General features: G+C 40.4%; 1 protein-coding gene across 1 annotated transcript in view; it reads left to right on the top strand.

Moving 5' to 3' along the window:
* The window catches only part of LOC126356066 (copine-8-like), a 193129-nt gene that overhangs the window by 129621 nt on the left and 36933 nt on the right, over positions 1–26575 (top strand). The window contains exon 8 of the mRNA XM_050006765.1: positions 25221–25448. Within this exon, the coding sequence (XP_049862722.1) occupies positions 25221–25448 (228 nt within the window). The remainder of the gene's footprint in view (positions 1–25220; positions 25449–26575) is intronic.

Genomic DNA, 26575 nt, shown 5'->3' with positions numbered 1-26575 from the left:
CTCCTTCACTCCTCTTCCTTCCCCTTCAACCCTTCTGCCAGAAAGAGGACCAACTGGCTCCAAAAGCTTGCAAACTTCAATACCTTTGTATGCATGTTCTCATGTCACTGCCGCCACTTGGGGAATAGGTCTTTTTATCTATCCACTTACATTATATATTCAAAAAGTGATTATATTCGGTTTTATTTAGTTAATAATTTGTGCCTGCCTCAAGTAAATTAACAATGTACTGGCAATTCTTCAATTTTTTTCATTTGTCACATTTGTTTGCTTATTAATTTAGTCATTGCATTATTATGCTGTCTGACAGAAGACTTCTTTCTTGAAGCACACGTGATTGTTGATTTAGCAATATTGACTTCAGTTCCGATAAAATCTTATTCCAACGTTCAAATATTTCATCTAAGAAGTTGATATTCTCATAAACATCACTCTGGGCATTGCATTTCAGTGGCTCTCATATGTAATTGTTTGTTTATTAAGCAAATACTAATTAGACACATTGCCACTCTTCTTAAAGATGGTATACCAATTAACAAACAAGTATAAATAATGCACAGTGAAGTACACACACTCACACACACACACACACACACACACACACACACACACACACACACACCTAATAGCAGTGACTGTTACATATACTTGCGAAAGGTGACCCTACTAATGACTAGAAGCAGGGTCCTTTATTACATTTTTGTACAGATTGAGAATATGAACAGAGCATATCCCAACATCCAGTGCAGACATTCATGCTGTGTGACTTTTAGTACTATAAAGTAACAGCCTTGATGACTTGATTTCAGGGGGACAAATACAAATTGATCGACCAATATGGATGGGCTGCTCACCAACCCTCATTGCAAATAACACAGTAACACATTGTTTGCCATTCACTGTAGTAAACACATTGCAGGTGACAGAAACACTGGTAAACGGCAATATGAAATGTATACTTCAGGTCCCTGTTGATAAGTACTAGTGGGAAGTTTGTAATTTGGGTCTGGCCAAGGCAGTAACCATTCTAGAGAATTGGAGCATCTGGGTTCGAGTCCCCATCTGGCACCAATCTTTAGCTCTCGCTATTGCATTCGTGCAGTGCCCTGTTCTTTTCGAAGACCTTACTTCCTTCCTATCTCTTTCCCACCCCATGCCCTTCTATTCCTTTCACCACAGCTGCTTTATTGTAAATGGTGTCTTAGAACAAACACGACGCATATCTTTGAACAGGTTGTGCCAATTGCCATCTCTGAGATTTAGAAATATTCGGGTCTGGATTGAGACTATTGTGTTCCTTAGATTTAGTTTTTCTAGCCCAGGTGGAGTGAGGAACTCGGGTATTGCCGTCAATCGATATAACATGGTTAGTTACTTCTACACCAGCACTTCATATTGCAAAGTTTGGCTAAATAGACAATAGCATGATCTTAATTATGTTATGAGTGTTGCAGTTCTTCAAATTTCCATGCTTGCTAAGAAAATTGGAGAGGAATTCCACCTTTCAACACAAAAATTGCTGAAACATGTATGGGTGAAAGCAAAACTATGTCACACGGAATAATATTTTGGGATAACTCACTACTTAGACAAAAAGTATTCACTGCTCAATAGAAATTGATTAGAATAATGTGTGCGGCTCATAGTTGCACATCTTGTAGGCATCTTTTTAAAACATTGGGAATTCTTACAACAGCCTCAAAGTACATTTACTCACTAATGAAATTTGTTCTCAATAACATGGACCAGTTTAACAACAACAGTGACATTCATGATCATAATACCAGAATAAAGAAAGACTTACACTATCCTTTACTCAACCTATCTTTGGCACAGAAAGGGTAAAATATGCTGCTATAATTTTTTTTGACAAATTACCAGATGAAATAAAGTGTCTGACAGACAGCAGTAATAGCTTCAAAAATAAATTGAAATCATATCTCCTTGACAACTCCTTCCATATCATAGATGAAGTCTTGCATAGGAATAAATAAAACTATAAATATAGTATATGACTGTTGTGCCTTTTAAGGGAATGGGGTAATAATAGAAATATTAAGCTTTATAATATATATATATATTTATTTCATGTGCACTTGAGATGTTCCACATCATAAATGGTTACCGTACTGTCCGATTGTTCAACGGAACACACAACCAACCAACCAACCAACTAACTAACTAAGACGGAATTCATCTCCAAGTATTGGCTTAGCGACACAGTTCCTTCGTCTTCTTGTCTAGGGGCAATAAATTAAAGAATTTTAAAATTAAAAAGGTCAGTGAAGTTGGAAGAGAAGTTAAATAAGAACAACTGGGTTATAGTACAGCTATCAGAAGCATGGCAAAAGAATTAAGACTAGATGAAATTAAAATTGGCACATGTTTTACTATAGAGGAATTTTAGTCTAGGATTTATAGTAAACAAAAAAATTATAAACAATTTACTGATATTGGAAGAATCTATGACAGAATAGCAAGACTTGTTTTAAAAATAAACAAAAGATATTTCAGGGCAATAATAATTCAGATCCATGAACAACATACTCACTTTCTGATGAACAGGTAGAAGACCTCTACAAAGAGTTACAGAAGCTGAAAGCTGATGAATGGCAGCAGATATCTTTTGATAATAGAGATTTTAATGCGGAAGTATGACCAAAAACTAAATAAGGTTCTTTATTGGGGAGCTCCAAATATGATAGACAAATAACAAAGATTGTCTGATACTATAGTTTGCTGAAATGAACAGCATATTTATTTGTAGCATATACTTCAAGAAGAAAATAATTGGAAAATGGTCATTGCAAGAATCAGTTGCAACTAGAAGGAATATTGACAATATTTTATGAAATGATAACAGAAATTGTACATGACTTAACAGCACTAATCCACTTTTGAATTGCAACTGATCACAGACTCTTTCATGTAGGATAAAAATAAGTCAACACTAGAACTTAACAGAACCAAAAGGCCAGAAGTTACAAATGTAGATTAAAATAAATAAAGTAAAGTCAGTGGTGCAAGCTTGTGACTGAGCTATGGCGTGATTGCGGATAGTGTACAGCCATTATTTGCTGGTACAGTAACTGATAACAGAGATAAAATTGTACAAGTAGTTATACATTTAAAAATATTTATATAGGTTACAGCATGAGTCAAAAACAAATACACTTAATAATGTTGAGTGCAGCTGCACCCAGTAGGACGAGGGGTGGTGGTGATGGGCTGCAAAGCCCAGTGGATACATTGCGGACCAAAAGAAATGCTTTATTCTATTTTAAACACATGTTGCATCATTAGCTAGATAAGTCAAACAAGTCTCACTGCGGTGACCCTCACAGGTGCTGGCTCATGGTCTTGCTTGCTTGCTTTTGTCCTGGTGAGTAGTTGCACTTACAAACACTCTGTGACGTCAACGAAAGGCCAACTGTCGACCAGCAGAGAATTACAAGCAAGCAACGATACATTCCTGCATGTCCTCTGGAGTTAAGGCATCCTCAAAGAAAAAAAATCCAAAGGATTTACATCTAGAAACCTAGCAGGCCAAGTAACTGTTCTATGGCTCACGATGTCGGCATGCTCCTTCTGTTGCAGCAGCGTCCCTCTGTGGAATGCTTTCTCCTGGCGACTCAATTCTGCATGCTTTTATTGCAGTGGTGCATGGAGACAGTTGTGCATGGGATGACCCACTGCACTCTGGCAAGAGTTTGATGGCGACAGGTGCGAATAGCAGGTCAGCAGTGCTGTTTCACCAACTCCTGCAAGGAACTCAGTTCTGGTGGTGTCTGGACCGACCTGGTCTCAAACTCGTGGCTGGAGCTGGCAATGCCCTGGCATGATGGTGGTGTTGCTGCTGGACTCCAAATGAATCTGCCTTAAAATTCAAACTTATTTTTATGGCTCTGAGGCACATTGTTAACTGAAACCTGCCCCCAGTCAGTTAGCTCACAAGTGTCTTGTCATGATGTGGTGACATCATCCTACCCACTTAGCTATTACTATTGCCTGGTGCAAGTTTTTGCTGAGCTTGGTTAGCCCAAAAAAGAATGCTTTTGTGCACATGTTATTCTGATCCACATTGTGCTATACTGTGCCTAGCAGCCTGCGATTGCTACTGCTGTACTTTACACAGCTTTGTTACCACTTCTTACTAATTTCACTGAAACTGGATAATGACACTACAATAATGAAAATAATGAAATTCCGGAACTAATGCCAGAGGAGATGTATCAAGCCATCCAAAATATGGAAAGTGAAGGTCACTGGGGATGGTGTTACAGTAGAAATAGTAATACAAAAGGTAGTTTCAACATCACTTGCGAAATGTCTTTGGAGGAAGAAAATCCTTGAAAACTAGAACAGTGTGATGATAGCTGTATTTCAGATAAAGGGAGACAAAAACTACTCTGTATCCATAAGACTCTTCCATGTAATGTATGTATGATATTTATGTGCACTATCATCAACAGCATAGGAAAAAAATATAGATTTTAACCTGGCAAAAGAAGTAGTTTGCTTTGGAGTGTATATAGCGCAATAGGCCAGTTGTAGCTCACAAACAAAATTATAAAATTCAGCCACGAGTATAAAATAACACACTACATGTGATTCATAGGGACTGAGATACATTTTAATTAAGTTGTACCCGAGATATATTTTGAGTAAGCTGTACTTTTTGTATCCCGCCTGGAAGGCGGTGCGTATGTCTGCTCATGTAAACTGAAGGGTAGGCCAATTGTAGGAAGCGAGTAGGAGCAAGTGAGGTAAAACTCTCGGTACAACTTTTTATGTAACAGTACATTCAATAGAGAATATTAGTCAGTGACATACGTAACTTTGCACTGAGGAGCACGTAGGTGCAAAGCCGGATGTATCAAAGCTCACAAAAGTTACACAGGCAAAATCTGTAGTAGTTCGCCCACTATGAACTAGAAACAATGTTGCTTGGTCGTCCACTCGGAATCAAATGGGTAGAATCTGGAGTGATGCTCGTAGAGCTGCACAGTGCCGGCTAAGAACTTGGCACAGTACTCACAGTTCTTGAGAAACAACACTTTGTTCAACCTGTGGTAGAATACTAAATAATATCTTGGCAATGCCACAGAGGCCATTAGATTTAATCAAGATAGTAAGAAATTCAGAATGAAAAAATGAGCCATGCAAGGATATTTTATACCATCACAGTTATTCACAGTAGTTTTTCTTCACTCTCCATGTCCGGTGCTCACAAATTATAAAACAAATTTATAGTTTTTTCTTGGACAGTTGTTATCATCAATGATGATAAAATTTAAGTTGTCACCACCCGCTTCAGTAAGAAGACTGGTTTGGTGTAGGCCTCCATGTTAGTCTGTCCTGAGCATTTCTGTATAACAACTGCATTCTACATCCATTTAAACCTGCTTACTGTATTCATCTCTTCACTTCCTCCTACATTTTTTAACCCCCACACTTCCTTCCATTACCAAATTGATGTTTCCTTGGATCCTATTAACTAATCCCTTGTTGTGCTCATGCTGTACAATAATTCCTCTCCGCCCATACCCCGATTTTATTCATTGTCTCCTCATTTGGTACTCAGTCTACCCATTTCATCTTCAGCATAATTCTGCAGTGTCACATTTCAAATGCTTCCATTTTCTTCATGTCTGAACTGTTTATTGTTCACATGTCATTTCTGTACAAGGCCTCGCTCAACAAAAATACCTCAGAAAAATCGAGCGAGGTGGCACAGTGGTTAGCACACTGGACTTGCATTCGGTAGGACAATGATTTGATCCCACATCCGGCCATCCTGACTTAGGTTTTCCTTGATTTCCCTAAATCGCTTCAGACAAATGCTGAGATGGTTTCTTTTACAGGGCATGGCCGACTTCCTTTCCCGTCCTTTCCTAATCCGATGAGACCGATGACCTCGCTGTTTGGTCTCTTCCCCCAAATCAACCCCAAACTTCAGAAAGGACTTATTAGTAGTTAAATTTATATTCAGTGCAAGTGAATTTGTCTTTTTGCATCTTTTTGTTACTTTTACTTTTGCCAGTTTGTATTTTATTTCTTTACTTCAACTGTCATCATTTATTTTGCTCCTCAAATAGTAAAACTTGTTGACTACTTGCAGTGTTTCTATTCCTAATATAATTCCCTCAGTACTGCATAATTTAATTTGACAATATTCTATTACCCTTATTTTATTGTTGTTTATATTTTAACATGTTTTTAAGACATATTGTTCAAGTCATTTGCCATCTCTGACAGAATTTCATCATTATTGGCAAACTGTAAGGTTTTTGCTTATTTTCCCAAACTTAAGTTCTTTTTCCCAAAATTTCTCCTTGATTTTCTTTATTGCTTGTTTACTGTATTGATTGAATAATGGTGGGAGTAAACTACAACCTAGTCTCACTCATTTCTCAATTACTTTTTCCCTTTCATGTCCCAACTCTTTAAGACTCTGCTTTCTATACAAATTGTAGATAACATTTCACTCTCTGTATCTCATCACAGTTGCCTTCAGAATATCAAATATTGTGTCCCACTCAACATTGTCAAAAGCTTTCTGTAATACTACAAATGCTATAAAGGTAGATTTGATTTCTTGGTTATGTCCTCTAATGTAAGCTTACCCCGATGTTACCATAAATGGTAAGTTATGTACCGATGTAAACACGATTGTTGAGCACTTTTGCTGAGCACTTTGCTCGAGCCTCTGCATCGGAGAATTACCCCCCAGCCTTTCGCACACTCAAACTGTGGCTGGAAGGAAATATCCTCTCATTCATTTCACGCTGCAGTGGATCCTACAACGCTCCTCGGTGCCCTTGCACATTGCCCCGACAATAGCTCCTAGGCCTGATCGCATCCACAGCCAGATGATTAAACATCTCTCATGTGACAACAAATGACATCTTCTCATCATCTTCAACCGGATCTGGTGCGATGGCGTCTTTCCATCACAATGGTGGGTGAGCACCATCAATCCTGTGCTCGAACCCGGTAAAAACCCGCTTGACGTGGATAGCTGTTGGCCCATCTGCCTCACCAACATTCTTTGTAAGCTGCTGGAACGTATGGTATGTCAGCGGTTGGGTTGGGTCCTGGAGTCACGTGACTTGCTGGCTCCATGTCAGGGCGGCTTCCGTCAGGTTCGCTCTACCACTGATAATCTTATGTCCATCTTGTGTGCCATCCGAACAGCCTTTTCCAGATGGCAGCACCTGATTGCTGTCTTTTTTTACTTACGTAAGGCATATGACACGACTTAGCAACAACATATCCTTGCCACATTGTATGAGTGGGTTTGCGGTGCCCACTCCCGATTTTTATCCAAAACTTCCTGTCGCTTTGTACTTTCCATGTTCAAGTTGATGACTCCCATAGTTCCATCCATACCCAGGAGAATGGAGTCCTGCAGGTCTCTGTATTGAGTGTCTCTCTATTTTTAGTGGCCATTAATGGTCTAGCAACAGCTGTTGGGCCCTCTGTCTCACCTTCTCTGTATGCAGATGACTTCTGCATTTTGTGTTGCTGCTCCAGTACTGTTGTTGCTGAGCGACACCTCCAGGGTGCCATCCACAAGGCGCAGTCACGGGATCTAGCCCACGGCTTCCAGTTTTCAGCTACAAATTCATATGTCATGCACTTCTGTCAGCATCGTACCGTTCATCTGGAAGCCGCACTTTATTTTAATGATGATCCACTCACTGAAGTGGAGACATATCAATTCCTAGGACTGGTTTTCAACACTCAATTGACTTGGCTCCCTCATCTTCATCAGCTTAAGCAGAAGTGCTGGCAGAACCTCAATGCCATCCATTGCTTGAGCAACACAATTTGGGGTGCAGATCACCATTCGCTGCTGCAGCTCTACAGAGTCCTTGTCCAATCCCAAATTGACTATGGGAGTGTGGTTTATGGTTCGGCAGCACCTTCAGAATTGCATTTACTCGACCCTGTGCACCACTGTGGGGTTTGATTAGCAACAGGAACTTTTATGATGATTCCAGTGACCAGCATCCTGGTGGAAGCTGGTGTCCCTCCACTGCAAATCAGATGTGCGCAACTGCTCACCAGTTATGCAGCACACATTCATAGTTCCCCTGAGCATCCGAATTACCATTTCCTTTTCCTGCAGTCCATCTCCCGCATCAGTGGCCCAAATCGGGGCTCACGATTGTGGTTCGCATGTGGTCCCTTCTCTCCAAACTGGAGTCCTTCCCCTTACCACCTCTACTTGCGGTCCGTTTACATATGCCTCCATGGTGTACGCCCTAGCTGCAGCTTCGTCTGGACCTTTTACATGGTCCTAAGGACTCTGTTAACCCCGCCACTCTCCGCTGTCAGTTCCTCTCGATTCTTGACATGTTCCAGCACTCTGAGGAGGTTTACAATGATGGCTCAATGTCTGATGGTCATGTAGGCTTTGCATATGTTCATGAAGAACATATTGAGTGGCACTCCTTGCCAGTTGACAATAGTGTTTTCACTGCGGAGCTGGCGGCCATGTCTCGTGCTCTTGAGCACATCCACTCATGCCCTGGCGAGTCATTTGTCCTGTGTACTGCCTCATTGAGTAGTGCTACTCTCACCACCGTCTGGTAGCATCGATTCAGGAGTCCATTTATGCTCTGGAACAGTCCGGCCATTCCGTGGTGTTTATGTGGACCTCAGGACATGTCAGAATCCCCAGCAACGAACTTGCCAACAGGATGGCCAAACAGGTGACGCAGAAAACACTTCTGGAAATAGGCTTCTCCGAAGATGACCTGCGTTCTGTCTTACACCGCAGGGTTTTCCGGCTTTGGGAGACGGAATGGCATAACAGCACGCACAACAAACTGTGTGTCATTAAGGAGTTTATGAATGTATGGAAGTCTTCCCTGCAGGCCTCTCACAGGGAATCAGTTGTCCTCTGCCGGCTGCGCATTGGCCATACATGGCTAACGCATTGTTACCTACTCCATCGCAAGCACTCACCTCAGTGTCGCTGTGGCTCCCAAATGACAGTCGTCCACCTCTTGCTGGTCTGCCCACTTTTAGCCACTCTGCGGCAGACTTTTAACTTTCCCACAGCAGCTTTAGTTTTACATTTTATCCATGAGAGTGGGTTTTATACTTCTATGTAGGTTGTAGCGCATGTCCTTTGTCCATGTCCTCCACCCTAGTGCTTTTAGTGTGGAGATTTTAATGTGTTGCAGAGTGGCTGGCTTTCCCTTTTTATTCTCGTGGTAGGTCAACCACTGTAATCTGATTTCATGTTTTACTACCTTTCATTTGTAGCGTGTCTCTGTTGTTTTCTTGTCCTCTTTTGTTCCTTTTAGTATTCATTGCCTTCCCTTCGTTCTTGTGGCTTTTCCTTTCTTTCCGTTTTGTGTTGTATGTTTTGTCCATTTAATTCTCAGCCTTGTGGCATTGTTTTATAAGGAACAAGGGACCGATGACCTCGTAGTTTGATCCCTTCTCCCGCCTTTAAACCAACCAACCAACCAACCAACCAAATACTTAGTACTTTCAACCTTCTTCAGTTGTTTCCTTCCAGTCCTTATTCTGCTAGTTGGTCTATCTTTCTTTCTAGTTATAATCAGGATCTCACATTTTTTGACATCAAATGTTATTCCAAACTGTCTCATAGTTTCTTCCCAAGCCTTCATTGTTTTTTCCCAAGCCACCAACTGTTCCTGAATCTCCTCCTCCCTGTTTCCGTGGATCATCAAGTCATCTGCTAACACCATTGCTTTCATCTTGTCTTCTCCAGCTTTTTCTGACACCTTAATATTTTTCTCCCCCAAAACCAGAATGTGGAGAAGAGGTGACAATGCACTGCCCAGTGTATATCTCCTCCACTCTGTTTGTTGTCTCTTTACCCACTCCCCTTCTCATGCTTCCTATACCTTTCTTTTACAGATGCTCTCAAATGCCTTTTCTATATTGAGAAGGTTTTATCCACATTCATAGTGGTGCTCCTGGAACTGTCTCACTGCAAATATAAGGTCGACAGTTGACCTGCCAGAGCTGAAGCCATGCTGTTTCTCTCTCAATTTGTTCTTGAGCCTTGTTCGGATTCTGCTCTTCAGAGTCTTTTCATATACTTTGGCACAGTGTGGTATCAATGTGACTCCTTTGTAGTTTCTACAATCCTTCCTATTTCCTTTCTTGAATATAGGAACAATTACTGCTATCTTGCAATCTTCTGTAGTCTTCTTCTCATTCCACATCATCAATAGTGCTCATTGCAACCAGAGATTACAGTGGTTTCAACAGTGAAACATAAATTGCAACAGCTTTATCTTCATAATAATGTACAATACATACTCCCGTGCAGTCTCTTGGTATCACATGCCCACTTCAGTGCACTACTGAGTGTAAATCCTTCTCTCTCTTAAACTTATTGATACACAATCTAATTTCCACTGCCTCGTTTATGTTTGAGTTCCAGTGGTTTGAAGTGGGGATTAAGTCTACGTCTAATCAAAAAGTAATTTGTGCTTATTTGTAAGACTCTGGTTGGCAGTAGCAGATTTTTATGGATTTCTGTATTTGATGTGCCATTTACATTCAATACTTTGCCAAGAAACAGCTCAAATAGACTGTTCCATGTAACTACTGCAACATTCACTAGGAGTAAAATAAACATCATTTACATCTGTGCAATTCCAGTGCTTCTACAGTCAGTTGCTTTCCCAGCAGAGACAGTGGATAATATTGTCAAAAGCTCAGATTTTCATAGAAAATATATGTGAAAATTGTATCAAGAACATTTAATCGAACAAGTTCGTTGTTATAGAATTCATGGCTGTATTTGCACTTGTTTGGATCATCACTGATCTCACTCAATTCGCAAAAAATATTTTATTGACATTTGTGACATTTTTTTGACATTAAAGTATTTTTTCCTTGTAGCACACACTCCACATTTATTAAGCCATTTCTCTGTTTGGTCATTCTGTGCTCACGTTTTTTCTGAAATTACATTTTTGGTGAGCATGTATATGCACATAAGAACTGTTTGCAGTACCTGTTGCTTGAAACAGCTTATCTGGTTATAATCAAACAACGGAAGGTTCAGGATGGAATAATAACCATATGGAAAGGGCAGTTTCCTACTCACTATGTGGAAGAGACATTGAGTTGGAGCCAGGAAATGTTGTTGTTGTTGTTGTTGTTGTTGTTGTTATGGTCTTCAGTGTGAGACTGGTTTCTACATCTACATCTACATGACTACTCTGCAATTCACATTTAAGTGCTTGGCAGAGGGTTCATCGAACCACAATCATACTATCTCTCTACCATTCCACTCCCTAACAGTGCGCGGGGAAAAACGAACACCTAAACCTTTCTGTTCGAGCTCTGATTTCTCGTATTTTATTTTGATGATCATTCCTATCTATAAAGGTTGGGCTCAACAAAATATTTTCGCATTCGGAAGAGAAAGTTGGTGACTGAAATTTCGTAAAAAGATCTCACCGCGACGAAAAACGTCTTTGCTGTAATGACTTCCATCCCAATTCGCGTATCATATCTGCCACACGCTCTCCCCTATTAAGTGATAATACAAAACGAGCTGCCATTTTTTGCACCCTTTCAATGTCCTCCGTCTATCCCACCTGGTAAGGAGCCCACACCGCGCAGCAATATTCTAACAGAGGACGAACGAGTGTAGTGTAAGCTGTCTCATTAGTGCACTTGTTGCATCTTCTAAGTGTTTAATGCAGCTCTCCATGCTACTCTATTCTGTGCAAGCTTCTTTATCTCCCAGTACCTACTGCAACCTGCATCCTTCTGAATCTGCTTAGTGTGTTGATATCTTGGTCTACCTCTATGATTTTTACCCTCCACGCTGCCCTCCAGTACTAAATTGGTGATCCCTTGATGCCTCAGAACATGTCCTACCAACCGATCCCTTCTTCTAGTCAAGTTGTGCCACAAACTGCTCTTGTCCCCAATTCTATTCAATACCTCCTCATTAGTTATGTGATCTACCCATCTAATCTTCAGCTTTCTTCTGTAGCACCACATTTCGAAAGCTTCTATTCTCGTCTTGTCTAAACTATTTATCATCCACGTTTCACTTCCATACATGGCTACACTCCATACAAATCCTTTCAGAAACGACTTTCTAACACTTAAATCAATACTCGATGTTAACAAATCTCTCTTCTTCAGAAACGCTTTCCTTGCCATTGCCAGTCTCTCTACTTCGACCATCATCAGTTATTTTGCTCCCCATATAGCAAAACTCGTGTGCTATTTTAAGTTCTCATTTCCTAATCTAATTCCCTCAGCATCACCCGACTTAATTGGGCTACATTCCATTATCCTTGTTTTGCTTTTCTTGATGTTCATCTTATACCCTCCTTTCAAGACACTGTCCATTCCGTTCAACTGCTCTTCCAAGTCCTTTGCTGTCTCTGACAGAATTACAATGTCATCGGCGAACCTCAAAGTTTTTATTTCTTCTCCATGGATTTTAATACCTACTCCGAACTTTTCTTTTGTTTCTTCTACTGCTTGCTCAATATACAGATGGAATAGCATTGGGGAGAGGCTACAGCCCTGTCTCACTCTCTTCCGAACCTCTGCTTCCCTTTCATGCCCCTCGACTCTTATAACTGTCCTCTGGTTTCTGTACAAATTGTAAATAGCCTTTCGCTCCCTGTATTTTACCCCTGCCACCTTCAGAATTTGAAAGAGAGTATTCTAGTCAACATTGTCAAAAACTTTCTCTAAGTCTACAAATGCTGGAAATGTGGGTTTGCCTTTCCTTAATCTTTCTTTTAAGATAAGTTGTAGGGTCAGTATTGCCTCATGTGTTCCAACATTTCTACGGAATCCAAACTGATCTTCCTTGAAGTTGCCTTCTACCAGTTTTTCCATTCGTCTGTAAAGAATTTGCATTAGTATTTTGCAGCTGTGACTTATTACACTGATAGTTCGGTAATTTTCACATCTGTCAACACCTGCTTTCTTTGGGATTGGAATTATTATATTCTTCTTGAAGTCTGAGGGAATTTCGGCTGTCTCATACATCTTGTTCACCAGATGGTAGGCTCTCACAAGGCTGTCAATAGTTCTAATGGAATGTTGTCTACTCCCGGGGCCTTGTTTCGACTTAGGTCTTTCAGTGCTTTGTCAAACTCTTCACGCAGTATCTCCCATTTCATCTTCATCTACATCCTATTCCATTCCCATAATATTTTCCTCTAGAACATCACCCCAGACCCTCTATATACTCCTTTCACCTTTCTGCTTTCCCTTCTTTGCTTAGGACTGGGTTTCCATCTGAGCTCTTGATATTCGTGCAAGTGGTTCTTATTTCTCCAAAGGTCTCCTTAAATTTCCTGTAGGCAGTATCTATCTTACCCCTAGTGATACATGCTCCTACATCCTTACATTTGTCCTCTAGCCATCCCTGCTTAGCCATTTTGCACTTCCCGTTGATCTCATTTCTGAGACGTTTGTATTCCTTTTTGCCTGCTTCACTTACTGCATTTTTGTATTTTCTCTTTTCATCATTTAAATTCAGTATCTCTTCTGTTACCCAAGGATTTCTATTAGCCCTTGTCTTCTTACCTACTTGATCCTCTGCTGCCTTCACTACTTCATCCCTGAGAGCTACCCATTCTCCTTCTATTGTACTTCTTTCCCCCACTGCTGTCAATTGTTCCCTTATGCTCTCCCTGAAACTCTGTACAATCTCTGGTTCTTTCAGTTTACACAGGTCCCATCTCCTTAAATTCCCACCTTTTTGCAGTTTCTTCAATTTTAATCTGTGGTTCATAACCAATAGATTGTGGTCAGAGTCCACAGCTGCCCTTGGAAATGTCTTACAATTTAAAACCTGGTTCCTAAATCTATGTCTTATCATTATATAATCTATCTGATACCTTTTAATATATCCAGGATTCTTCTATGTATGCAACCTTCTTTTATGATTCTTGAACCAAGTGTTAGCTATGATTAAGTTATGCTCTGTGCAAAATTCTACCCGGGGGCTTCCTCATTCATTTTTTAGCCCTAATCCATATTCACCTACTATGTTTCCTTCTCTTCCTTTTCCTACTGTCAAATGCCAGTCACCCATGACTATTAAATTTTCATCTCCCTTCACTACCTGAATAATTTATTTTGTCTCATCATACATTTCATCTATTTCTTCATCCTCTGCAGAGCTAGTTGGCATATAAACTTGTACTACTGTAGTAGGCATGGGCTTCGTGTCTATCTTGGCCACAATAATGCGTTCACTATGCTGTTTGTAGTAGCTTACTCGCACTCCTATTTTTTTTATTCATTATTAAACATACTCCTGAAATACCCCTATTTGATTTTGTATTTATAACCCTGTATTCACCTGACCAAAAGTCTTGTTCCTCCTGCCACCAAACTTCACTAATTCCCACTACATCTAACTTTAACCTATCCATTTCCCTTTTTAAATATTCTAACCTACCTACCCGATTAAGGGATCTTACATTCCACACTCCGATCCGTAGAATGCCGGTTTTCTTTCTCCTGATAACGATGTCCTGCTGAGTAGACCCCGTCCGGAGATCTGAATGGGGGACTATTTTACCTCCATAGTATTTTACCCAAGAGGACGCCATCATCATTTGACCATAGAGTAAAGATGCATGCCCTCGAGAAAAACTATGGTTGTAGTTTCCCCTTGCTTTCAGCCGTTCGCAGTACCAGCACAGCAAGGCCGTTTTGGTGAGTGTTACAAGGCCAGATCAGTCAATCATCCAGGATGTTGCTCCTGCAACTACTGAAATGGCTGCAACCCCTCTTCAGGAACCACACGTTTCTGTGGCCTCTCAACAGATACCCCTCCGTTGTGGTTGCACCTACGGTACGGCTATCTGTGTCATTGAGGCATGCAAGCCTCCCCACCAGTGGCAAGGTCCATGGTCCATGGGGGAGGATGGAGCCAGGAAATATGAAAAAGAATTCTAGAAGTATTCAGCCTTCTAACATAGTACTTCATCAGAGAAACAGAAAACTCACACACTCACACAAACGCAACTTACCCATAGGCAGCCATTGTCATCTCTGGGCGTGACGGTCTAACTACAGCTGGGGTGGGCAGTAGGGGAACGGAAGACGCAGGCACCAGGGCACCAGGGAGAGAGAGAGAGAGAGAGAGAGAGAGAGAGAGAGAGAGAGAGAGAGAGAGAGAGAGAGAGAGAGAGAGCATAGTACGGGTTGGGGGAAGATATAGTGCTGTCTGTGGGAGCATGCAGGGACATAATTGAGATAGAAGAGGGCTGCTAGGTGCAGCATTGGTTGGCTGTGTAAGGGGGAGGGGGGGGGGGAGTAGAGATGGGGAAAGAACAACTACATATGTGTGTTGAAACTATAGGAGTACCTGAGTGGAGAGGCAAGTGGAAGACAGGGACTAATAAAGATTGAGGGTAAGGGGATTACGGGAACAAAGGTAATGTTACAGGGAGAATTCCCACCTGTGCCGTTCAGAAAAGCTGGTGTTGGTAGGAAGAACCCAAGGGCACAGGATGTGAAGCAGCCAGTCAAGGACATCATGTTGGGCAACATGCTCAGCATTTTAGTGGTCTAACAATTGGGCGGTAGCTGTACATGCGGACAGACAACTTGTTAGTTGTCTTGCTCAAGTAGAATGCAGCACAGTGGTTGCAGCTAAGTTGGTAGAGCACATGGATGCATTCACAGGTCGCCCTGCCTTTGATGGGCTAGGAGTTTGCTATGACAGGACTGGAGTAGGTGGTAGTTGGAGGATGTTAAGAGACAGGCCGTGCGTATAGGTCTATTGCAGGGATATGAGCCACAAGGCACAGGGTTTGGAGCAGTTGTGGAATAGGGATGCACAAGGATATTGCATAGTTGAGTGGGTCGCAGAATACCACTATAGGAGACGTGGAGATGATATTTCTCATTTCAGGGCATAATGATAGATATTCAAAACCATGGTGGAGAATGTGATTCAACTGATCCAGTCCTGGGTGGTACTGATTTACAAGAGGAGTGCTTCTTTTTAGCAGGACAATGGGTCTGTGTGGTTGGTGGGTGACTGGGGTGACAAGACACTGGAGTGCAGGGTTGGGAGGGTACTTTTAGTCTGTGAAGGTCTCAGAGAGACACTTGTCACATTTGTAGAGGGATTGATTGCCACAATAGATGCAACAGTTGGCTAGGCTGTGTGGGCGGACTTCTTGGTGTGGAATGGATGGCAGCTGCCTAAGTAGAGGTATTGTTAGTGGTTGGTAGGTTTGAAGTGACAGAGGTACTGACATAGCCATCCTTGAGGTGAAGGTTATCATTGTTGTGGTGAGGAGAACTCGGTGAAATAAATGGGGAAAAAGCTATTGAGGCTCTAGAGAAATCTAATAGGGTGTCCTCACCTTTGGTCCAGGTAACGAAAATGTCAAGAATGAATCTGTTCCAGGTGAAGTGTTTGCGATTTTGGGTGGTAAGGAAGGATTCCTTCGGATTGGTCATAAACAGGCTAGCAGAGGATGGTGCCACAAAGGTGCTCATTGCTGGCCAACAGATTTGCTTGTAGATTATGTTCTCAAAGGCAAAGTAATTGGGTAATGATATGGTTTATCATGGTGACTAAGAAGGTGTTTGTAAGTTATGAGTCTATGAGGTGTTGGTAATGGTAATGTCCAGTAGAGTAAGGCCATGAGCATTGGGGATGTTAGTGTAGAAGGAGGTGGTATCGACTGTGACAAGCAGGGTGCTGGGTGATAAAGCAACAGGAATTGTGGAGAGACAGTGGAGGAAATAGACAATATCCTGTTCTACAATCCCAAATTCATACACCCCATCTCCCAGATTTAAATCTTTGCCCTCCAGGAATTAGAGCAGCATGCTAAGCTCAGTCTCAAGAAACTGTCCAGTCTGTTCACCTCCTACTCCCGTCACTGTGAAAGCCTCCATCCAACCTCCCCTGCCTCCCCTTATAGCCATCAGACCCTGTCTTGCAGAACTATTACGTTTGCCACACCCCAGAATCTCCCTCTCACCACTCTAAATAACCTGGAGTACAAACAAATCCACAACACTGTCATGGAACCTGTCTTCCAAAAGCCTCAGTCCCACAGAAATATCTGTCCTTTCCAAAGGCCCTATATAATTTAGTCATGCTGAGTGTTAAAGAGCTTCTCTCTTTCTCACAAACCAAATAGTGCAGAATCTTTTTTCTCCACTAATCCTACCACTGAAACTCTGTCCAAAACCAGTATTGGACCCTGCCTGACTCATTTTACTCATCCATCTAACTGTGATCCAGACCCACTGCCTCCAAACCATCCCCTGTTACCTATCTAGCATTTCCTAAAATTGAACCTCCTCACTATTATTCCCCAAATCCCTCAATGAGGTAACCAACCTCATATCCAAAGAAAAAACTGCAATGTCCCACCTAAAAACTGATACTGATGTTATAATATTATCTGCCGACAAAGATTCCGCTACTGTACTCAACTGCTATGGTCATGAACCTCAGGGATTGCCTGGTAGAAGAGCTCCACCAGGTGTCAGACATATCCACACACAAGCCCAGCCATTCCAGAAATCCATCACGATCTCCAGTCCCTCCTCAAATTCACAGGGCCATCCCAGAACAATTTCACTGAGTCTCTCTTTCTCTACACCCCCACCATTCCCTGTGCTTCCACTTGCTACATGCTTTCTAAGGCACATACTGCTAATCACCCAGGATTCTGCATTGTGGCTGGTTGCTGTGCCACCACAGAGAGACTCTAAACCCTTGCAGACTAACACATTCAACCTACTACCCATGGCCTACTCTTCTACATAAAAGACACTAACCTGCTCAACTACTGACTCTCCACAGTTTCTGTTCCTTCACCATCCAGTGCTCTACTTATTAAAGCCAATACCTCCCCCCTCTACACTAACATCCCCAGTCCCTGTGGCTTTTCCACTAATAGTCACAGTCTTTTCCAGTGCCCAACTAACTTCAAGCCTATAAGGTTCCATCTTGGTCACCATACCCGCCACTGTACTCTCAGCCACAGTCACGTCTTCTTTGGGGCATCACCTACAAATAAATCCATGGTACAGTGAATGATACCCACCTGGCACCATCCATTGCTAACCTTTTCACTGACAGTCTAGAGGAATTCATTGTAACCATTCAGAACCCATCACCTGGTTCATGTTATTGATGACATCTTGAATAACATTTATTTTGATGATTAAATTTTACTTACCATTTTCATAAAGTGTTGCCAGTATCAGCAACAATAGAAAACAATTCTTGGAGAATAACATTCACAGTCAAATGATAAAACTTATCTTTACAATGTATACAACAAAAGCAATCAATTTTATTCTTTAAGAATATGTGGTTCACCATTGCTTTCAGTCTTTGGTCTATTCCTGTTTATCCATTTTTCTCTGTAAAAAATTAATCAAAATACTCCAACTGGACAGTACCAAACATCTTCAAAATTTAGTTCATACCATTTATGTGCATCATGTAACATCCACAACTGAATCTTTCATCAAAGACTGATAGACGACATACCGGTCATATTGAATTCTTATATGATGTGTTGCACTACTGTAGGTGTAGCACTCACCACAGTACCATTTATTTACATCTGCAAAAGAGTTGTAGTTTCACTACTTTCAGTTTCAGGTATATTTGTGTTACTGTAATTTATTGCCTTCCCATGTGAATTTCACAAGTTTGCATAATCGTAAAATCTTTGCTTTGTGTCTAAACTGGGATACTTATTGTATTGATGATATTGGTGTGAGATGCAGTTCATTTTGTCTTCTTTACTGTTTATTTTGAGAATAATGGATCATTATTTCAGACTCATTGGTGAGGCAACATTATGATGATCTCAATCTATTAATCTCAACTTGTAATTAAGACTTAGTTTTTATTATTTGTAACATGTAACATAAAAGTACTCACTCCTGTGTCATCATTTGCAAAAACCCAATAAATCAATTTACTTATTTAACAAAATAACCTGATTTGTGTTTCATCAAACTTGGTTTGATGACATTGCACCAAACCAAGTGCTTACCACTTGAATTTATGAAACTTTCATCAAAGTAAATCAATGTCTTCCACCAAGAGAACATCATGGATTTTATGAAATTAATCTCAGCTATCTTAAGTAGTTATGTATTCACCAAAGTGAAGCAGTGGTTTTCCATCGAGCAACAAAATAAGTTATTTCTTTGCCTTACAATTAGCCTTCATGTATATGGCAAGAGGAACTAAACAGTTCTGTGCATTTCTGTCTTATTTAAGTGAATTTGCCATTAATGATGTCAAAAATCCTTTCACACTCTGAATGAGCATTGTCAATGATTCATCAGCTTGCTCTAATACACCTCACTTGTCAGCTTTACAGACTACCATTACCAAGTATTACATATATATTTTTGGTTTAAAGGAGGCCACTCACTGAAAGATGGGTACACACAAAAAGAAAGAAAACTTGCGAGTGATCGTTTTCGTGCTAAAGTAAAATGCAGGGGACGTAGAGGTGTGTGTGTGTGTGTGTGTGTGTGTGTGTGTGTGTGTGTGTGTGTGTGTGTGCGTGCTTTTGAGCAAGTGATTACCTTTAATCCAAAAATATTTAAATTCTACCAGAATTTTCCTACAGCATTAGAAATCAGTTATTATATAGTGTGTAGGTACAGTCAGAAACAATACTGTTTTATAATATCATAGGCCAATTAAAATCAAATATTTAATTTATTCATCAAAATTGTGACAGTAAAGTGCACTATTTTTCAGCAATAGCAGAGCTAATGAAAACACTTTCTATGACATTAATTCACATGATAACTGATCACACGCATACTTTCACAGGCACATTATTTCGCTCCTCTTTGGTAGACTTTCAACAACTATGTCCACTCAATGGCCATAAACAAAAATGTATTGGTGGGTATCAGTTATGTCACACCCAATACAAAGGCAACAGTTAATCTATGCCTTCCTATATGACTTAATGCTACCGTTTTAATTAATAGATCACATTAAAATACAAACTTATTACTTTCACATAAAAATTATCATCAGTATCCCCAAGATGTAAAATTTTCCTAACATAAAGTAATTTGTGGTGAAAAGCCCAACACTCTATTATTGGCATGTGTCTGTTGAATTGTCTGTGGTTGGTGGCTGTGAATTAGTTTGCCAGGGAAGCTCAGTTGTGTAGGTTGAATAATCCATATTAGAAGGCGTAACTAAGAAGTAAGTGCTATTATGGTTTTTTTTTTTTTTTTCTTTTGGATTCACCATCAGCATCCATGTGTACCATAGACGTAGAGCATTCTGAAAGAGATTGTTTCCTTACCTGCTATATTGTTCCTTCAAGAAACTATGTTACAAAGTTACCAGTTGCTCCTAGAGTAGGGAAGCTTGGCTGCTGGTTTATGTAGTCCATATCATCGGACATCATAGTAAAGGGTGGTTATAATTAAATATTTGCTACTTGAGAGGGCCCTCATGGAAAACGAGTGATCGTAGGACAGTGAAACTTTGTGGATACATTTGTAAAGACATGCAGAAGAGAAATAATGAATAAACTATTGAAAGAAACACATTTTAATATCAACATAGAAGAGTAACATTTCTTAATTGCATGCCATATTTACATTCCAGGTTTCAAGCATTGCTCAATGTGACAACTGTCTGCATCCACAACAGTCTAGAAGCTTGCATAGACACCATGTCACAATTTATCACAGCGCATTTTGAATCATGGTCCAGGGAATGTTCAGCTGTTGTGACACAACTTGTGTACTGCTTGAAGATCATACATTGCATCTGACATTCCCAGCCATGGCAACAGTAACTTCTTCAACAATTTGTGCCACAATTGAGTATTGGCCTCTTCCAGGAGCAATTTCCCAATCGCCATTTAAGTCAAACTTCTAAATCATGTTCTTCAGTCCCGGTGCACAAAGACGACCCCTCTGTATTCTTTAGTGTGTGAATACATGTGAAGAGCAGCAGCTCTGTTGCTTTTGTTTTAATAACCAGAACCATGTTGAGTGTATGCAACTGTAATGCGTGTGTTTCAACCCTATGTCACCATATCAGTGCCAGTACCTAACTGAAAAACTGTGACACAGTGTAAATCCTGTAGGGCATGGTATGAACACCATTCCTATAAAGTTGGGCACTCTTACAGTTAAAGTGTTCTGTCTACACTGGTTCAAGAAGCAAAAGTTCAATCATACCTGTGCTGTGTTTTTCACAAGCCTTAAGAGGGGATAATTCCACTTCACTGTTTGTAAGAGGCTTCTAGTTTTTTTCAAATTTTACACGTACTTGAACTCATTGGCAATTATTTCTTCTAATTGTTTTAAACTGTGACAATCTTCACTCTTGGAACCCACTGCAGAGTGACCTTTCCAACTGAACCATTTTACTATTCAGTTGTGTAGTAGCTTGATTAACTTGGGCCTTTGTGTCATCAACACTTATTTATTTGGACAAATTGAGTATTAATTTGATCTTTCATTTTATTAGAATAACAGTTCATTTGGCTACAGCTATCATTCATCTGATTTTGCATCTCTGTTTTCCAAACATCCTTTTGCAGTTACTCTAGCATTGTATTCCAATACAAAGACTTTCTCACAGCTAGGCTCACCTTTTACTGGTGATCTACACTCCCTGTACAGCTCCACAGCATTTGCTACAGTGGAACCAGATAAATTTGGCTTCCTTCATGGAAAAAGTCCGCTGTTGTATGAGTGTGCTGCTACTGTCGGCACACTGCGTAGCAGTCGTCTCCATAACACTGACACATGAGCTGTGCTTTGGCTCTCCCAGGCTACCCATTAGCAAATCGGCAATTCTAGTGGATGAGAGCCACTAGTTAGCAGTTCAGTGGTCAGCTGGTATGGTGGCTTGAATGCCGGAATTTCCTGACAAGTGCACAATATGGATTTCGTAAGCACCCTCTGCAGTTGATATCATGTTACTCTGCCATTCCACATTTGATCAATTTTCTGACGAAATGCCAGACTGTAGGTGCATTTTTTTGATTTAGAGAAGGCTTACGATAACTGCTTTTTAAATTGTTGTTTTCAGGAGGAGGGAGTGCCTCACGGCTCTGTGCTGTGTGTAGCCCTATTTGCCATAGTAATCAACCCTGTCATGGACTGTCTCCCACCAGGCATCTCAGACTGTCTTTTTCTCAATGACTTTGCATTCTGCAGCTCTCAATGGACCTGTTGAGTTAAGCAATGGCCCAACTGTCTTTACTCATGGAGCATTTACAATGGCTTCCACTTTTCCACTGAGAAAGCTATCTGTCTGAACTTTTGGCAACAATGGCGTTTCTTCCACCATCCTTACATCTCAGTTCTTTTGTTCTTCCATTTGTCAAAACTGCGAAAATCTTGGGGCTCACGTTCAATAGGAAACTCTGTTAGTCCCCCGATATACCTTATCTTACAGCACACTATATCCAATCTCTAAGTGCCGTACATGTTTTAAATGGTACTTCAATGGGAATGCTCATTTACTGGTCTGCATGACCATCCGTTTTACACTACCTCACCACAGTTTACCATCAAGAAATACATTTGGCCACTGGAGCATCCTACATTAGCCTAGTTATGAGTGTTTTCGCATATGCTACTAAACTACTGCTGTCATACTAACATGATGTTCTCCTCAGCAGCTACACATACCGCCTGTCCTCTATGCCCAACCATCCATCCTGTGCCTCATTTTTTCATGACTTCCTTAACTATCAGTACAGGATAAGTGCATCTTTTCTGTTACCTCCTGGAATTCACTTTTGCATACTGCTTTAAAAAGCTTAACTTTACATTACCTGCCAAGTTCCCAATGAGTGAGAGCCCTTCATTGCCTCTTTGCAGTTGGTAATAAACATTTTAGATACCAACCTTCTAGACCAGTGCTCAATTTTTACTGCAGAGCTTTTCGCCATGTGTCAGGTCATCCAGTTCATTCGATGACACAGGCTTCTCAATTGTGCATTATGTTCCAATTCCATTCTCTTAATTTCCGTCAGAGCCTCTGAGTACTATACACATACCACCCCTTTAGTACAACGAATCCATGAGTACCTCCACTCGCTCACTGATGGTGGAGTCAATCTGATGTTCATTTGGGTCCCCAGTCACATTGTAGTGTCGGTGAATGAAGTTGCCAATGGTGCTGCCAAGGCTGCAGTAGGACTACCTATGCCTTTTAGCTGTTCTGTTCCTTCAGATGAACTCTGTGTTGCTAAACATAGGAACATTGTGTCCCTCTGGTATGAATGCTGGTGTTCTTTACATGGGAACAAACTCCAGGAAATTAAACACCTCCCATTGGCTTGTATGACTTCCTCTCTCCCCGCTCGTCACAAGTAGGTACTTTAAGCTTGGCTGAGTATTGGGCACTGTTGTTTCAGTCACCATCATTTATTATGTGGAGGCCCCACACCACTCTGCTTACTGCAACCAGCTGTTGACAGTGCACCATTTTCTGACCCAATGTTGATTTTATAACGGTTTACATTTTAAAAGGCTGTTTGCCATTTGAATTATGATATATTTTAACAGACACAGCATGAGCAGTAGATCATGTTTACTTTTCGTTTGTCATAGTAATATGGTGAAGGAAATTTGATTTTCAGCTATTTGTGTACCCTCCTCAAAGGGGAAGGGATCGTTTTTAGCTATCCCTCTACTCCAACCAACTAGGCTATGAGTATATCGACTTCAGCTTCATCCGATAATTGATCATTTTAAGTTATGATATGTGTGCCTATGATCTCAGCTGCTCTGCACTCTAAAGAAGAAGCAGCAGCAGCAGCAGCAGCAGCAACAACAACAACAACAACAACAATTACACATTCTGGTATAGCTGTCACTGCTGTTGCCCCCCACCTACGTCATTGCTGTTGCCCCCCACCTACTATATGCATGTTGGCTTCCATCCTAGCTGTGCAGATTGAAAGGAGAAAAGATTCCTGTCTGTCTGTATTGAGCTGTCTGAAATCTTGCTTTATGTGCAGCCCTCACAAGGCAGCCTAGTTAGACCCGGTGCCCGCCCTCTCATTCTCACAAGGGATTACTGACATTTACCACTTTACATATACTTTTTCTCTTTAATAAAGTATTTCCTGGCTTGATGCTGTTTCATGGTACTCTTCAAAGCTCATATTGCAATTTATATTATAGTTAGAGGTATGACTTTATTATATCCTGGTAATGCGTAGCAAAAAAGCATAACGTCATAATTATTCTTCCTTTTTTGTGGATAATTTATGTATTGAATTTCTTGCTTTGACCACTCATTTAGAATGTTTTTAGTTCGTATGCACTGAATTAACACCAGTGGTCTCACAGATATGGATTTGTACAGTGGTCTTGTTGATTTGTTGCTAAGCTTGTTAGCACACAATTTATGCTTTGAAATTAAAGTAATGTTTTGGCATAAAATTATAAGTAAAGTTCACCTGTGCCTTTTTCCAAGAACTGGACACGATTTTTTGATCAAGGGATCTATGATAGATTATGGCTAGAAGAGGGGCTAACTCAGTCACAAATTCAGTATAGAATCTGACAGGGATTCCATTGGGCTCTGGAGTTTTGTTTGATTTCAATGATTTCAGCTGTTTCTCAACACTACTGACACAAGGACCAGCATGGATGTAATTAGCTGAAGACTGTGTGTGTATGGGGGGAGGGGGGGAGAGGTAGTGATTGACACTATGTGTAAATAACACCTTTAATAAAACAGCAATTTAGAATATTTTAAATCAGCACTGAAGTAAATGCAAAACAAATTGGATGAATAGAGTGGGGCAGACAGTGTGGGAAGGAAATTGAATAATTAGACACAATTCAAGTGAGGGGAAGCAATAAGTTGAGTTTGGCAGTTTAAAATTAAGCTTACATTTGAGGTGTCTTTTTAATAACTTCACATGGAGATTTATCAGTTATGAGTAAGAAACTTACATTGGAGTAATAAGCAGTACACAGCACCTATTTAACAATTCTGCAAAAGTTACATAATTGTCAGAGCTATCCTCAAAAGAAGAAAACCCATGAATGATGTAAAAGAAGAAAATTTGAAAGAAATACGTTTCATAGAAATGCAAAGAAAATTTATCCTCGTTATTAATTTGTTGAAATGCTTTTGACTTTCAAGACGTAACATTCATAACATTCCATGGCAAACTTTAACAACTGTTCATTTCTTGCTGCTTCAGCTTCCAATGGAGATCCACAGAGTCCAGACTCTTTGCATTATATATCATCAGTTGCACCAAACCAGTATGAGCAGGCACTGACAGCTGTTGGAGAGATAATTCAAGATTATGACAGTGATAAACTATTTCCTGTGCTTGGTTTTGGTGCTCGTATACCCCCTGATGGAAGGGTCTCCCATGAATTCTTTGTAAATATGCTTCCCAGTCCATTTTGCTCAGGAATTGCAGGTAAGCACCATATCATCCTTAATTAACAATGTTTTATTCAAACAATTTTGCTTGTTATTTTTAATTTATATTTTTAATTATTTATTTATCTAAGTTTATATGCATGGTTTTTGTAGGATAGATATGTAAGAGCCTAAAGGCAATTCACAATTTCTGTTTTGTGAGATTGTCCAAAATGTTTTCTAAGCAAGCTCTCATGAAACGCAAGGTACCTTTCTTCGAGCATCAACAATGTTGGAATTAAATGAGTAGCCCAGAAAGTTGCAAAAACAGCTAAGTGACCAAAAATTGAAAATTGAGTTAGAGGCACTTTCTTGTTCAGGTTTGCATGGTCTATATAATAATGCATCAATCAGGCTTCAAAAACAGTTGTAAGTATTTTAAAATAAGGTGCAAACACCACATGTGGGTGCAAAGATGGCTATGTTTTCTATGCTTTAGGTTGCAAAAGAGGCAGAGTCTTAAAGGATAATGGCCAACGACGAAGGGTACGGTTTGCAGAACTGGACATACCACCTTGTCACATGTAACACTTTCTAAAAATTCTGATTTTTAGCTACATGTGACAAATGTTTGGGTTGGCAGTAGTGGGTAGATTCTCGTGTGTTTTCGCTTCTGTTGCTGCATTGTAGGAAGGCAAGTGAAAGATGGAATTGTTATATGATAAAAAGACCTACCAGCACACGCGTTCCACCGTGTATTTTAAAACTACTATGTAGGCAAATTTATTGTAGCACAGTTCGAAATGGACAAGGATAATGAAGAGGAAATTTGTACTATACAAGTACATTTCAATGAACCCAATGACAATAGAGCTGAGATTAGCATTAATGATGAGAGGGAAGATGCCCCAAGAAACTCTACTTCCAGGAAGAGAAGATGCAATGTACAGCAATGGAAATGAAATGTCGAGAACTGGAAGAGGTAAGGAAGACCACTGCTTATAGTAGTATTTAAATATTCATTACAGGTTCTGTGTGTGTGTGTGTGTGTGTGTGTGTGTGTGTGTGTGTCCCAATTAACTATGTACCTTGTCGTTAGTGGGGAGGCTTGCATGCCTCAGCGATACAGATAGCGACCACAATGGAGGGGTATCTGTTGAGAGGCCAGACAAATGTGTGGTTCCT

This window comes from Schistocerca gregaria, chromosome 3, assembly GCF_023897955.1.
Source record: "Schistocerca gregaria isolate iqSchGreg1 chromosome 3, iqSchGreg1.2, whole genome shotgun sequence".
In the NCBI taxonomy this organism is placed as follows: Eukaryota; Metazoa; Arthropoda; class Insecta; order Orthoptera; family Acrididae; genus Schistocerca; species Schistocerca gregaria.
The sequence above is the reverse complement of the archived record's forward strand: the minus strand, read 5'-3'. Positions and strand labels throughout refer to the sequence as shown.